General features: G+C 46.5%; 1 protein-coding gene across 5 annotated transcripts; it reads right to left on the bottom strand.

Annotated features, from left to right (window-relative positions):
• Window positions 1-8,657: 8,657 nt before the first annotated feature.
• LOC119303559 lies at window positions 8,658-15,436 on the bottom strand. Of its 5 annotated transcripts, none has more exons than XR_005147946.1 (7): window positions 15,043-15,436; window positions 14,879-14,962; window positions 12,883-13,183; window positions 12,733-12,798; window positions 12,068-12,130; window positions 10,498-11,974; window positions 8,658-9,570 (listed from the first exon to the last, which is right to left on the bottom strand). XR_005147946.1 is itself a non-coding variant. In XM_037580689.1 (6 exons), coding segments are annotated over exons 1-5 (513 nt in total). In that variant the 5' UTR covers window positions 15,104-15,436; the 3' UTR covers window positions 10,172-11,974; window positions 12,068-12,129. The 5 variants fall into 5 exon arrangements, 1 of the variants encoding a protein (XP_037436586.1); XR_005147945.1 differs by lacking the exon at window positions 8,658-9,570 and having other exon boundaries at window positions 10,172-11,571; window positions 11,762-11,974; XR_005147948.1 differs by lacking the exon at window positions 8,658-9,570 and having other exon boundaries at window positions 10,172-10,730; window positions 11,762-11,974.
• Between the last annotated feature and the right edge of the window lie 6 nt (window positions 15,437-15,442).

Raw genomic sequence — 15,442 nt, 5'->3', positions numbered from 1 at the left:
GCCGCCGCCACGCCAGCTCTCTGCCGCCCGCCCGCCGCCGCTCCACCCACGTCGTCGCCATCTCGTCTCCACCCCAGCTCTCTGCCCCGCAACGAATCGGGCCCTGCCCCGCCTCGGCCCCTCCCCGAGCACGCCTGGCCACGGCTCCGGCTAGCCCGCGACCCTGCCCGGCCGGCCCTGGTGCTAGCTCCGGCCCACGACCGTCCCTCCCGTCCCCTCCATCGCCGTGACGCCCCTCTGCCCGGTGAGCTATGCTCTTTTTTTTTCATTTTTCCTACTGTGACATTCATAGTTTCATGTTTATTTGCTGCAAATAACTACTATGTGGATGGTGTATTCAGCCCCTAAGTGTATTCACATATGCATGCAAAACAAATTTTTGAGTTGATGTTTGTGTGAGATATATGATGTTTGTGTCTAAATCCTTGCTATGTGACATTTAGTTTCTAAAATAGTTGTGTGAGATGTGCTCCAAAATTGGCATATGATGAGTGGTTATTTAATCATGATGATCTTGCTAAAAAAATTGAAGGACAATATTTGACACTTGACGAAATATGATTTTTTTTTCATAGTTTAAAGTGTCAATGCTTAACCTTTTTTTGCACTTGGTCGAATTAACAGGATTTGTGGTGTTCCATCTTCGTGGAGTGACCGTCGACGTTGGAGGTGTTGGTCCACGATCGTCCCTCCTTTGATCGACTACATCCTCTACATCGGAGGGTGAGCAACAATTCCATGACCTCGTCCACTTTTTTTCCATGTCACTAGATTAAATTTTCACATCAAGTCGCGTAACCTAGGTCTCCCGTCCGAAAGGGTTGCATCGATAAATATGCATTCAATTGCATATTTATCACCGCAGCTCTTTCGGATTGTCCAGCGCTTTCCACGGACAGCTCGAGGATGTGTAGATTGGGTATGTTGTTCATGCTCTACCCCGTTCCGAGACGGGATTTCGGCGGCGCCTCCCTGTTGTTCTCCGGATGCACATTCTCTCGGCATTTTGCCGAGACGTGTATTTGGAGAACAGCGGGAAGGTGCTGCCGAAATTTTGTCTCGGAATGGGGTAGAGCATGGACAACGTACTCAATCTACACATTCTCGGGTGGGATTAGGACCCATCTTTACCTATTAGAGATGTAGGTGGATTAAATGTCGATTCTCGTCAACCTTGTAAAAAATAAAATATGTGAGTAATTTAAATGAATCCTTAATTTTGTTGTGTGGCTTCCAATAAAGCAGAGATGGCAGATAATCAGTGGATGTATAGTGGGTTTTTCCGCCGGAATCAAGTAACAATAGAGTGGGTCGAGAAAACTGATGTGTTTTTGAAAGAGATATTCCGTAGTCCAATGAGGATGGTGCCAGAATGCCCGTGTGCCAGATGTAAGAGACGTATCCGCAGAGATAAGAGTGAGATGACTAAGCACCTTCGCACGCATGGATTTATGCCCAACTTTAATATGCCGATAAACTTTGCCCAGCGGGACCGTGGTAGAGAGGATGTGATACGACAACGCGTCGCTGGTTATGAGGACGATGGGGTTAGAGACATGCTAGATGATGTCTTTGCTGCACAGCCGACACCTCCGTCACATTCAGCGAATGAACCGGAGGAGCCGGAGGAAACCGCAAAGGCCTTCCTGGAAATCTTGGCCTCGTCAAAGAAACCTCTCTATGAGGGTGCCAAGCTGTCTGTGCTGGATGCCATCTCGCAACTGATGGCAGTCAAGGCTGAGTACGGCTGTAGCCGAGGTTGCTTTGAAGCATTTCTGGGAGTATGGGCTAACAGCCTGCCTGAGGGCCATGAACTGCCGAAAACCATGTACGGTACGAAGAAAATCATGAAGGCGCTCTCGATGGACTATGAGAAAATACATGTTTGTCCAAAGAATTGCCTTTTGTTTAGGCATGAGTATGCGGATGACAAGTACTGTAGGAAGTGCGGTTCCTCTCGGTATATTGAGGTGGTCGATAAGCATGGTCAGAAGTAGCAGCTAAAAATCCCCGTGAAGGTTCTTCGGTATCTTGATTTTATAAAAAGACTGCAGCGCCTTTTCATCACCGAGGAGTCTGCCAAAATGATGAAGTGGCACAAGGAAGGGAAAAGGTACAATCCAAAAAAAATTGTACATCCATCAGGAGGTGAAGCATGGAAGTCATTCGATATAGAGTACCCGGAGGAAGCAGCCGAGGCTGGGAATGTCAGAATTGCTATAACAGGTGATGGGTTCAATCCATATGGTATGTCGTCTAATCCATACAGCTGTTGGCCCGTATTTGTTATTCCGCTGAATCTCCCTCCCGGCGCCATAATGCAACGCAAGACCATGTTCCTGTCGCTTATAATTCCGGGGCCTGAATATTCGGGGAAGAATTTGAGTGTGTTTATGCAGCCGTTGGTGGATGATTTGCACCATTCTTGGTACTTCCCGAGGTTGACATACGACCGACATCTGCAGAAAAATTTCTTGATGAAAGTTTGGCTACAATTTTTGCATGCATGACTTTCCCGGTTATGCCTTGTTCTGCGGATGGTGTACAAGTGGAAAGATGCCTTGCCCAGTGTGCATGCAGGTCTTGATTTTCATTTGGCTGAAGAAGGGTGGCAAGTATGTTGCATTTGACCTGCATCGACAGTTCCTCCCTCCAGACCATCCTGATAGGGAAGACAAGAAGAACTTCACAAAAGGCAAAGTTGTCCATGAAGTAAACGAGATTCCAACGTTTTCTGGTGCGGATGTGCTTGCTCAGCTGAAAGCTCTTAAGCCTGCCGGTGAGGGGAAAGACAAAGGCAAAGGCAAAGGCAAAGGCAAAGCCACAGGCGAAGACGAGGGCGAGGGCAAAGGGAAAAGTAAAGGGAATTTTTTTGAAGAATATGGTGAGACGCACAACTGGACTCACATTACCCCCTTCACGCAGCTTCCCTATTTTAAGGACCTCAAACTTCCATACAACATAGACGTGATGCACACCGAAAAGAATGTCGCAGAGTCCCTTTTTCACACGATCCTCAACATTCCTGATAAGACAAAGGATAATGTTAATGCTAGAGTTGATCAACAGAATATTTGTGATAGACCACGTCTACACATGCAGCCTCCCACAGGCAGTCGAAAATCTTGGTTCAAGCCAGATGCTGACTTCGTACTTAAAAAGGATCATAAGATGGAGACATTCAAGTGGCTGAAACACGTCGTGAAGTTCACTGATGGTTATGCGTCGAATATAAGTAAGGGGGTCAATCTTTCAATGGGCAGAGTGACTGGGCTCAAGAGTCATGACTATCATGTATGGATTGAGCGGATTATGCCGGTGATGGTTCGGGGCTATGTTCCCGAGCGTGTCTGGCGTGTGCTTGCGGAGTTAAGCCATTTCTTTCGCATGCTTTGTGCTAAAGAAGTATGTCCTGAGAAGATAAAAGAAATGCATAAGAAGGCGCCGGAGTTGATATGCAAGCTAGAGAAGATCTTCCCGCCAGGCTTCTTTACTCCGATGACACATCTCCTTTTGCACCTCCCGAATGAGGTATTGTTGGGGGGCCCTGTGCAAAATCGTTGGCAATACGGCCCTGAGAGACAGAATAAGCATCTGAGACAGAAATGTGGAAACAAAGCTAAGATTGAAGCTTCCATAGCTGAGGCAGTTATCCTAGAGGAGGTGGCAGACCTCAGGACAGCCTACTATCCGGACCATGTTCCCACGTTGCACAATAAGGTGTCTCGATACAATACAGAAGAACCCAAGTATAAACCCAAGTTGCCTCTATTCATCAGGCAAGGTAGTAGGGCTGGATGCTCGAAATCTTATCTCATGCCACGAGATGAGTGGGAGGATGTCATGTTCTATATCTTGCACAACATCAAGGAAGTTGAGGATGAGTGGATGAGGTAATACCTTTGCACCATTCTTTTAGTCGATTCGTTATGTTCACTTTGCCTAGTTCTTATACCGCTTTTCTTATTGTAGTCGATTCGTTGAAGAAGAATGGATGGGAATGCTGCCTCCTTCTGAAGCGGAGGCACTTGCTCTTCTCCGAAAGGGTGCTGATGGAAGGAAAAATTTCGTTGCGTGGTTCATCGAGAAAGTAATTTTTCACACTTTCAATTAAACTCATGCACCCTATAATTTCAATTAAACTCATGCACCCTATAATTTCAATTAAACTTGTAGGGAAATGATCTGACCGAATCAATGGATGAAGAATTGAGATGGGTTTCCATGGGTTTTGATCCTGTCGTCATGACATGCGAAAAGTATGATGTGAATGGGTATCGCTTCCATACAGAGGAGCACCAGAACAGTCGGCCTGATCCCAAAACCATAAATACCGGAGTCTTCACTGAAGGAGATAATAAAGTAGATTACTACGGAAGGGTAGGAAAAATATACGAGCTTACATTCAAACGTGGCCGCGAACACCTAAGTCTCACTGTGTTCAAATGCCGATGGTTCGACCCCAAAAAGGGTCTGAGACATACGCCTTCTGTTGGTTTAGTTGAAGTTAAACCATCAACCATCTATGCCGGAGCTGATCTCTTTATCGCCGCTACCCAGGCCACACAAGTATATTATCTGCCTTACCCATGCCAGAAAGAGTACCTAAAGGGTTGGGAAGTTGTGTTCAAGGTGTTGCCGCATGGTAAGCTACCGGACCCGAACGATGATGATTACTACAACATAAACCCCATGACATACGAGGGAGTGTTCTATCAAGAGGAACATGATGACGTGGTCCGAAACAACAAGGATGATGACTTGGGTTATGTTGACCTGGACCCAAACGACGACGACGCATGGATTGATGGTGAGGCAGTTGTGAATCAAAGAGACATAATTATGCTTGAAAAGTTAAATGAAGACGCTGACGATGAGGAAGAGCCTCCACCTCCGTCAGACAACAAAGAAGATATGCGTGATAGTGATGATGAGGCCGGTCCACAAATAGATTACAATAGTGATGATTCATATGGGTTCTAGAAAATGTAAGTTCTTTTAATGATCATTACAATAGTATGCTTAATGTGCTCTTCTGGTATTAATGTTTTTCCTGTATGCTTGTTTAATTGATACCCTTACTAATTGTTTATTCTCTTCTCAATGCAGGTTTGCTAATCATGGGCAAGTCCAATGGCGCTAGTTTCCTCAGTAAATTTAAAGGACTTACTCAGAGTGCACGAGCCCACAAGGTTCCCTCCCGACTACACGAGGATGACACCTCACAGGGAGGTGGAGGGGTCAGGGGAGGAGACCCTAGAGGAGGAGGCGGTGGGGGGAGAGCCCCTAGAGGAGGAGGAGGTGGGGGAGAGGCAACCGGGGCAAAAAACTCCGGGCCGTGTCTGAAATAGGAGGGTCTTCTTCGATGCCCTCCTATACAGAGGCACCTTCTGAGTCTGAGGAGGAGGAGGAGTATGTTCCTGATGGCGAGGAGGAGGAGGCCGAGGAGGAGGGTGAGGAGGAGGAGGCCGAGAAGGAGGGTGAGGAGGAGGGCGAGGAGGGTGGAGGGGAGGTTGATCCCGCGTTGTGGGGTGACTTGCCACCGGGTTCTTCGCAGGGGTGGCTGCGTGGTAATGCCGGACTACCTACACCACCTTCTATCGAGGAGCACAAGTGGCTCATTGAACCTGTGGGGACAGAGTAAGTGCCTCTCAATCATATTTTCAACACATGACAACATTTTCTTATTGTACACATGGCAATCATTTGATTCTTTTGCAGAAACTGGATCCTTCGCGGAAAGGGCCGTAAACCGAACGGCATTATCACTGTTCTGTTGAAGGAGTTTTGGCCTGGCCTATTCTGCCCGCGGCCAGACAGGGACCCGCAGCAGCGGGTTTTGGCCACGAGCTGGGCCCACTACGAGGCTTGCAGCAACGCGGAGTACGGGACGACCGCTAAGGCCGTGATCACCAAATTTTGGGTAAGTTCTCTTCTGAATCACTTGTCTTCAGTTTCATACATAGTTTATCATTGAATCACTCAACTGATGCCTTGTTTGCTTCTGGTTTATGCATGATTGCAGCAACTCTATAGAGTTCTTGACGAGCACAAGGCCAGAGCCGACGTGGTCTTGCTTGCGGCTGCGAAGAAGAAAGCTCGTCAGTTGCAGTACGAGGTGCGCTGGGTTGCCGTCTCGCAGTACTACCACTACTACCTGCACCAAAAGATGACCAAAACTCAAGCGCAGAAGCTACGACTTACCTTGAGCAAGGAGCAGTTCATGATGGTAACTATTACTAACTTTTCATTGTTTCAAGCAGTCAACTATATGTTTCGTGCTCACATGTCATGCTTCCAAAATTTGCATAGGTTGTTCCTCGTTGGTGCTATGGAAGGCATGACGGATGGGCGAGTTTGGTGGATAGGTGGCTCGGCGCCGATGCAGAGTTTGCTGCCAAGAGCATCAAGGCCCGGGCTAACCGTGGAGATGACGGGACACACGGCCAAGGAAACAGGAACCACTGGGGCTTCAAGGCCATGAAGGTATATCTATGTGCATGATGCATTTTTGTTCTTCTTTACGTCATGTTCTTATGTATGGCTGACTTCTATTTGACGTTGTAGGAGGACAAGTTGAAGAGGCCGCTCTCAGACATGGAGTCGTGGAAGCTGGCCCGCGAGCGGAGTCATCGCAAGGAGGGCGAGAGCCAGTACTACGGCAAGACCGAGGAGCACCTGGGGTCTTACATTCATCACTATCAGGAGTTGCATCTGGATGTTCCTGTTGCCGAGGTCGCCCAGTCTCAGATCGACGACACGGCGGTGGTGGCCATCCAGGGGAAGAAGAATGGCCGGTATCCGTGTTTCGATGGCTTGATCACTCCTTCGATCCCGTACACACAGCTTCGGGCTACCAACCCGAGCCAGTTAGAGAGTACGGGGCGTTCACAGACTCCCTTAGCCCGCCAGCATGCTGTAAGTACTTCCTCTTTATCTTTTTCTATCTTGCATTCTCAGTTTATTTTCAGCATTGCTCACTTAGAAACAACCTAAATTATGTAGGCATATAAGGAGTTTGTCGAGCATAGGAATCTCGAGGTGCGGGAGTACTTGAAACGAGTGAAGCCAAACGATGATTACAACCGTCAGATGATGGCGGTTAGTTTTGCCCTCTTAAAACCAAGCTAAATTTTTGCACTTTCATTCCTTCTGATCTTCTAGTTTGCTTGTTTAACTAACATTCAGGCTATGTTGGCGTCTTGGACTAACCGCACGGATCCACCACAAATGGGACCCCCACCACCACCTGCGGGAGAACCCCCACACGTGCCCACGTTCGATGAATGGGTGGCACTAGGCAGTGATGGTCCGGTTAGTACATTTGCCTAACTACTAGCAAACTAGTTCTCGTTCATGAAACACTATCATATCATATTTACCGTTAGAATCTTTTCTGAAACATGTAGGGGACCGATGGCTCGACTCCTGCTCCGTCGACCCCAGTCACTCCGATCTGGCAGAGTGGTGGTGGTCGCGATGGCGGTTTTGGCGGAGGTGGTGGTGGTGGTTTTGGCGGAGGTGGTGCTTTTGGCGGAGGTGGTGGTTTTGGCGGAGGTGCTCTTGCTTGATGATTCCGTGCATGTGGCCATCGTGCCATGCCTTTCATATTCCTACTTTTATCATGTTTCATGTCTTGCACTACTTTTATGTTCATGAACTTCCGTCGGTGATGATCTTTAGATGATGTGATGAACTTGAGTATGTTTAGATGATGATGGTGAACTTGAGTATGTTTAGATGAACTTGAGTATGTTTACATGATGAATTGTCATATTTCTGCATAATTTCATATTGTTCTATTTTGAAATGTTGTCAAATGAATTGGAAAAGAGAAAACAGGGAAAATAAAAAAAAACTATGCCTACGGCAAAGCCGTCGGCATATATACGCCCAGGAGTTACCAGGGCTTGCCACGTGGCACATCTATGCCTACAGCAAAGCCGTAGGCATATATGAAAATCTATGCCGACGGCTTTGCCGTAGGCACAGCCCTGCTGCCAGGAGAAACCAGGAGATGCCACGTGGCAGAGATATGCCGACGGCAAAGCCGTCGGCATAGATTCATCTATGCCTATGGCTTTGCTGTAGGCATAGCCCTACGACGTAGCATTGCGTGATTCGTCAGCGCTTTTGACGGCGCCGTCCGTTGCCGTCAGACGAAAAACACTGCCGACGGCTATACTATGCCGACGGCTGACGTCAGGCCGCCGGCATAGGCCCCTATGCCGACGGCTATACTATGTCGACGGTCTGACAAGACTACGCTGACGACATCTACGCCGACGGGGATATGCCGACGGCAGCCGTAGGCATAGATCTATGTCGACGGCCTGGGGGCCTATGCCGACGGCCCGTGGCCGTAGGCATAGCCCGCGAGTCCGGTAGTGTGAGCGGCGGTGATTCCAGAGGGCTGCGTCGCCGAGTGCTCTTAATCCACTTCCTCATGTAGATACCCAACTTTAGACCAGTTGTCCTGGATACATATTCAGAAACATAACACAGAAAACAACCAGAACAGATAGGAAGCATGACTCGCTACAAATAAATGTTACTTTCTCAATGGTGTTTCATTAGTGAAACTCATTAGGCACTATTATTCATTTAATAAATGATTCTTTGTCTAACACATCTGATGCTCACAACCAGCAAGGTAGAACGGGCTAGCTAGTTTCGTATATGTTCAGTGCAAATATAGCACTATATCGAACAAAAGGAAGAATATGTGCCAACAATATATCAGATTTGTATATATATGAACAAAAGGAAGAACTTGTCTCGCATGATAAAAATTCAAAATAAAAACATTATTGGCAGCATTCTACAAAAAGGCAGAGAAATGAAGTTTCTGCATGCACGCCCCGGGCCTTTCGCTCGTCGTTTGGTCCTCCCCGACCACCTCGTGTCGACGTCTCCGCACCTGCTAGCGCGCCGACCTCTCCGATCTCGCGGCTACACTCGCTTTGTCCACGCCGCCGTTGCGGCCGGAGGCCAACGTGGACCACACCACCGCCGGGTCCTTCCCATTGCTCCAGCACCTCGTGGCCAAGTCCTCCTCTCTGTCCCTCCAGCGGCATGAGCAGGACGGTGTACAACGCTTCACAGACATCTGCCCGGGTGTTTTCTCCTTAGGCTCGGTACTTGGTGTGATCTTGGGGACTGCATGCTCATGGTGTCGAGCAGGATCGCAGTCCCACCTATGAACCAACAAAGCGGCAAGCAGCAACGTGCTCCTACACTTCCTCAACAAAACTCTCGACTATGGGCTATAGCCGCCTCCACAGGATCGAGCTCTTATACAACACGGCTGATGCATCCCACCATGGTGGCATATTGGGCCAAGATCCTTGCCGCGTTCACACCACCATGCTTGCCCACCCGGAGGTCGAGTGGGTCTGGTGTCTCGACGCTGACGCGTGTCACTGAGGTCCCGGGTTGGCCTCAACACCGGGGTGTTCCTCATCCACAAATACAAGTGGTCGCTTGACCTCATGGACGGCTGGGCGCGCACACGGTGGGAGCACGCTCATGGACACACTAAGCAACAAGACAAACAGCAAGCTCTCCCACCTGCATATGTCATGTACAAAAACTCTGATGGCTAGCTTTATCTTGCTCTTTATTTGTCTAGGATGTATGCAAGAATTGTTGGTAAATTCTACATGGAAAGAATTCATGTTTATAGCTCAAAACTCGTGAATTTCTCTCTCTATGATTTAGAGAGAAACATTCAACATTTTAGCTTACCTGAACATGGATCAAGTATCTAAAACTGTATATTTTTTCGACGGAAGTATCTAAAACCATCACTCAGGCGAAGAAATAATATATGCAAACTAAAGGGAATTAAAGGCCATATTATGAAAGAAGTGGTACACAATGTTCTAGTCCAACTGCTTCATGTTTTCGACCCTAGCTATTTTGCTGAACTTCTGTTAATGAAAAATGATAGAACATTAGCACACGTGGATCCTCACCTCTCTCTTTATGTCTATGCATGTGAGGAATAAATCAGCTCCAATTGGCGACCAATCGGAGCATCATTTGAATCCTACTACGTTTCTCATTATCTGCTTCCAACCAACAGACACACCAATCACAATCCCGGACTGGTTTACAGTTTCATAATCTAGTAGTGCACCATATCGAAAAAAGGCAAATCACAGAATAAGGAACAGCAAGCCATCAGCGTCGGGTATGCGAAGGGCATGTCTTCGACCCCTTACAGATGCGACAAACATCCATTGCATAAACGCATCAAGCTAAACAAAACATATTTAAGACCTACTTCCTTCACACATAGCCAGCTAACATATTTCTACTACATAAATTCCAGTTTCTTCCTTTCAGAAAACAATGTAGCTTCTCTGAATAGCCAATTCTTATGACATAAAGAATAAATCTGACGCGATATCTGAATAGTAGCTACAGGCTCAAGTTTGACACGATTGAAGAAGGAAGTTGGAGGAGGAGCTAGCTATGGTGAGCTAGTTGTACCTGCTTGAACTGGCCCCTCCACTTGGAGAGGACGATGATCTGGTCATTGAGCTTCTTCCAGGCGCCGTCTTGAAGCAGATCTCGACGATCGGCGGACTTCCTGCTGCCGGCCAGGTGGCACTACTTCTCCACGCTAAGGAGCGACGTGATCGCCGCGTCAAGGTTGCTGCCCTCTTGCATCAGCACAAACAAAATTTCTCTTTTATACCAGTAATACCAATAGACAACAGGTCCTGTTTCAAAGGGCTACAGGTTTACGACATGTCGATATCCAAGATACAGATACATAGTTACGTGACACTTTGGAAGTTGACAGACATTACATCAAGGGTCACAAAGCAAGTACTGGCATTTGACAGAACAGTACTGGCATTCGACAAAACAGAGAAGGCCACAAACTGCTGTACTACACATGAATAGCCAGCCAGGCACACAGTGATACCTCGGTAATGTTATTTGGTAGAGTAATCCTTGGGAGTAATCACCAGAGCTCAGGCAAATAATTGTGATCGTAACGGTGGATCTAAAGATATACACAAATCCTAAAACAAGATGGTGCCTTGATTTTAGCTCTCGACCATCAACCACTACACCACTTGACTGCGTCGATTGTTTTAGATGGAAGAGAATGTGTGGAGCTTAGGAGACAAAAATCCTTCGCCAACCACATACTGCATCTCCAAATCCTCAACCAGTAAGGAATAATTTTACACTTAAGCTCTGGTGATCTAATATATCATGTTGTTCTGTTGTTAAGTTCAGAAAAATAAGGATATATAGCAGGAACAGGGGAGGTTCAGATTAAGTTCAATTTGTTGGGTCAATGACCTTTTAATGATATTCTGCTCAGATTGCATGCTTGACTGCTTCAGTAGACAACACAGAAACTCCATAATTTAATAGGGCAGCCCCAGTGCATGTAGCTCCCGCTTGCGCAGGGTCTGGGGAAGGGTCCGACCACTTTGGGTCTATTGTACGCAGCCTTTCCCTACATTTCTGTAAGAGGCTGTTTCCAGGACTTGAACCCGTGACTTCAATAGTCATCGCAAATAGGAGATACATCAGATTAGTATCCTGTTCTAATTAGAAAAGAAGAGAAGGTTAGAGACCTTAGTAATCATATAGAATCATGGTCATAGAGGAAACAATTTGCTTAACATATATAGATACAAGAATAAATAGTGAAAATACACAAAAGATGATCATCTGCAAAGAAAGAAAAGCCAAGAGAAAATCGATTAGCGAGAGAGAAGGCATAACTTACCTTTTAGACTTTTTTAACAGGGGACGCTACGTCGCAGATGTTATTACAAGACTCTGGCCTAAGTATGCCAATCATCATATATCCTCACAACTGATCTGAACTTTTTTGTTTTCCCAACTAAACTGATAGTTTTGTGTCGTCTGTCAGATACGTGAGGTAAAAGGACAACACCAAAAGTATCTCTTCTCCAATTCCATTCTCGGTAGTAACAATCTGGGAGAGAGAAACCATATTATTTCTATTTCCTTGAAGCATGAAAGTACCGCAGTACTGTAAAGGGAAAATTCACAGAACCTGAGTGCTCACCTAGAACTTAAAAAACATCTATTGCTGCTCAACCTGCCCGCACCATTCTGAAACATCCACTCTCTGCAGCAAAAACAAAAGGAAACCACCAAACTGAGTATTGCATCAACCAAAAAACAACAATCTAGAAAGGTAATGGAATTGAGAACATGCCCCTATGAAGCTTTATGCAACCCATAAAGCGTCGTGGTATACCCCATATGTTTAGTGGCCCAGACACGAAAACAATTAAATAACAAGCAACAGGAAACAATTAAAACCCTGATCCAGAATAAACTGGAGCGAGTGGTAGATTTCTTAGTCTGGTAATCTGATTTGGTAGTGCTTATACATCAAAAAATGTTTATCGACAGAAAAACTATGCGATGCAGTATTTACAGAATCCAATATTTTTGTATAGGGTCAGCACCAAAGAAACAATTCGGATGCACCGAGATAAACACTTTTGTGGAAAATTGCTACCACGGGTGTCTTGAAATTCAACTTAGGAGTTGGGACAACAACATCCACATGCCACAATCATCCTTACATTACATTATTTGAGGAGCATATTTTCAGTTATTCTAACAAAAAAGCGGCGTCTCACAGCTCGATAGTACAGTTAATCAGAAGAATTGTAATCCTAGCTTATAAGGAGCATGCATCATCTCAGTGAAGTTACATACCATGTGATGGACCAGCTGATGACCAAGGAGCTCTCCAAAATGTGTGTCCTTGGTCTGCAAATCCAACTAACAAAACAAAAGGAAATAGAGGATCAGGTATGCACACATTAAGAAGAACATACACATACACCATGGAGAACAAAACTGCACCTCGAGGAAGCTCGAGAGGATGCCCTAGGTGACGAAGAACGCAGCAGGATGCAAAGCTCAGAACCGAACAGACCGAGAGAGAAAAGCCAATCAAGATCTGGCAGGCTTGCTGGCGGGGAGGGTGAACCTGGAATCTCGACGGGGTGGATCTGGAGGCGGCAGAGCTCCGAGCGTGACCATAACGCGATGAAGATCATAACTTGGGGCCCAATCTTGCTTGGCTTTTCTCTCTCGGAGGAAAGAACATGGCTTGCCTGAAGACGATAAAAAACAACAACACAGACCAACCAACAACAGAGTCCTGAAAAAGAAAGATGTAGCAGAATCAACAAACAAACATCATAATCAAAGCAAATAAGAAATCTTAGAACCACAAGCGAGGCAACCAAACAAGCACCAGTATATCAACATAGGTAGCATTGAAATCGCAGCAAGCAGAGTATCAGAAAACAAAAGAATCAACCAAAACAACTAACAGGAAAGCACCAATGTCTCATATATAATTAGAAAGTGGAAGCTTGGAGTTGTCAGGATAGCCAAATTAATTTTAGCACCCAAGAACAACATTTTAGCTGACAGGACTACAACCACAATAAGCACATACCTTTCATGCTCTTTTCTAATCAACCATGTGACCTATCCATTATTGTGATTACATGGCTAAGCAAGGACTAAGAAAATCTAGCACCTAAGAACAACACCCTGATCCAAACAACCGCAAGCACAACATGAATAGATCGCCCATCTTCTTAACCAACCATGCAACTTCTCTAATCCACAAGGCAAACAACTAAGCAGAGACTAACCAAAACAAATGGACGATGACAACATCTAAATAAGACAAGGAGACAGAACCCAACAACAGCATGCCCTACACCTCTCTTTTGCAAGCCCCAATCGAACAGAAACAAATTCAACCCCTGATGGTCCACCATCCCTCAACCAATGTGTGAGATGTCTGATCCCAAAAACAAACGACCAGGCAGATCTTGAATCAATCAATCAACACAACCCATCTCACCCCCTTTACTTAACAAGCTCCAATCAAGCACCTAAGAATGGCTTCCTAAATCCACCGAACAGCAACCACGACAGGCACAACCCCTACAATATACCAGCCATGTGATTCATACAACTACTTCTTAAGCCAAAGAACAAATCGGGTACTAATACAAATGGCCCTAAACGTGTGTCACATCTGAGCCTAACATAATCACCTACTAATCCAAATCGCCATACATCTGACCCTAACATAATCAGTTACTAATCCAAATGGCCATACATTTGAGCCTACCATAATCCTATGACTAATCCTTAAGATAAAACCTAAGGCCCTCTTTGATTCGCAGGATTTTCAAAACGTAGGAATAGGAAAAGTATAGGGTTGGAGTGGCATGCACACATGAATCCTACAGGATTAGCATGGAGTGTTTGATGGCACAGGAAAAGCAAAGGAATTGTAAAAAGAGGTTGGAGTGGATGTTAGATTTCCTATGAAATGTAGTACAAAAGATTCCATAGGAAAAATTCCTATGGGATCCAATCCTATAAATCAAAAGATCAACATAGAAAAAATTCTTAAGGATTTCAATCCTCCAGAAATCCTATAGAATTCCTTTGAATCAAAGGAGCCCTAAAACAGGGACTAACCCAAACCAATAGTGAGACTGGAAAAATATTTTAAACCGAGCCAACAACAACAGTCCACGCCAAACCCATAAGCAGCAGACAAATTCAGAAAGAAAAAAAAAGGGCAGGAATCTACACACATGGCCGAGCCTCCCACATGGAAAAAAAATACCAAGGATCCAAGTAGATCCCCTAATCCATCAAAGGAATCTGACCATATCCAGCCTCGAGCAGCTAATGCATCCAAAAAAACATTAGCCATATACGAGCAGCCAACACATCTAAGTAACTACTGAAGCCGCACATAACAACCAATCCACATATATTTGACTGCTAGATAGGAAGGAAAAAAGAAGAGCTCACTGACCATAAGCCTTGCAACATCTCGACGCAACAGTTCGCAGGACGGTCGAAGACTCGACGAAGGGAACAAACAGTTGCTTTTCAGAACCTGCAGGAACCCACTTGAGACCCCGACCAAACCGAAAGTAACCGAGCAAATCAACGTCGACAACTGAACAAACACCTCACCCAGGGGCGGCACGCGCAGGAGCCATGGGAGAACGAGACGCTCGAGCTCGAGCTCGGCCATGGCCTGGTCGCCACCGTGCTCAACAAAGCTCCGCCGCGCCCGGGCTCGAGCTCAGCCATGGCAGCCGCCGCGCCCGGGCTCGAGCTCAGCCATGGCAGCCGCCGCGCTCACCAACACGCCTAAACACCCGGGATCGAGCTCTTCTCCCGTTGAGGCGGTTGCGAGGGAGGGTGCTCGTTCTCCTGCTCAGGCCCGATGGTGAGGAGGAGAAGGGATGCGTGATGGGGTGGGGAGGAGACGATGGGCGGCGTCAGGTGGAGGATGGGGGCCGGGGCGAGCGCCAGCGACAGCGGCGGCGGCGCGGCGGCAGGGGGTGTGCGGGCGCGACGGCTAGGGTTT

This window comes from Triticum dicoccoides, chromosome 5A (assembly GCF_002162155.2).
Source record: "Triticum dicoccoides isolate Atlit2015 ecotype Zavitan chromosome 5A, WEW_v2.0, whole genome shotgun sequence".
Taxonomy (NCBI): domain Eukaryota; kingdom Viridiplantae; phylum Streptophyta; class Magnoliopsida; order Poales; family Poaceae; genus Triticum; species Triticum dicoccoides.
This window is presented reverse-complemented; position numbering and strand designations above follow the sequence as displayed.

What these genes read in the sequence shown, in the direction of transcription:
- LOC119303559 (XM_037580689.1), bottom strand. Translation starts at nt 15,103, where the DNA reads ATGGCCGAGCTCGAGCTCGAGCGTCTCGTTCTCCCATGGCTCCTGCGC. An exon ending in GAGATGTTGCAAGGCTTATG is followed by an intron (nt 13,184 to 14,878) that starts GTCAGTGAGCTC and finishes TTTCTTTTTCAG; the next exon opens with GACTCTGTTGTTGGTTGGTC. An exon ending in TCCTCTCGAGCTTCCTCGAG is followed by an intron (nt 12,799 to 12,882) that starts GTGCAGTTTTGT and finishes TTGTTTTGTTAG; the next exon opens with TTGGATTTGCAGACCAAGGA.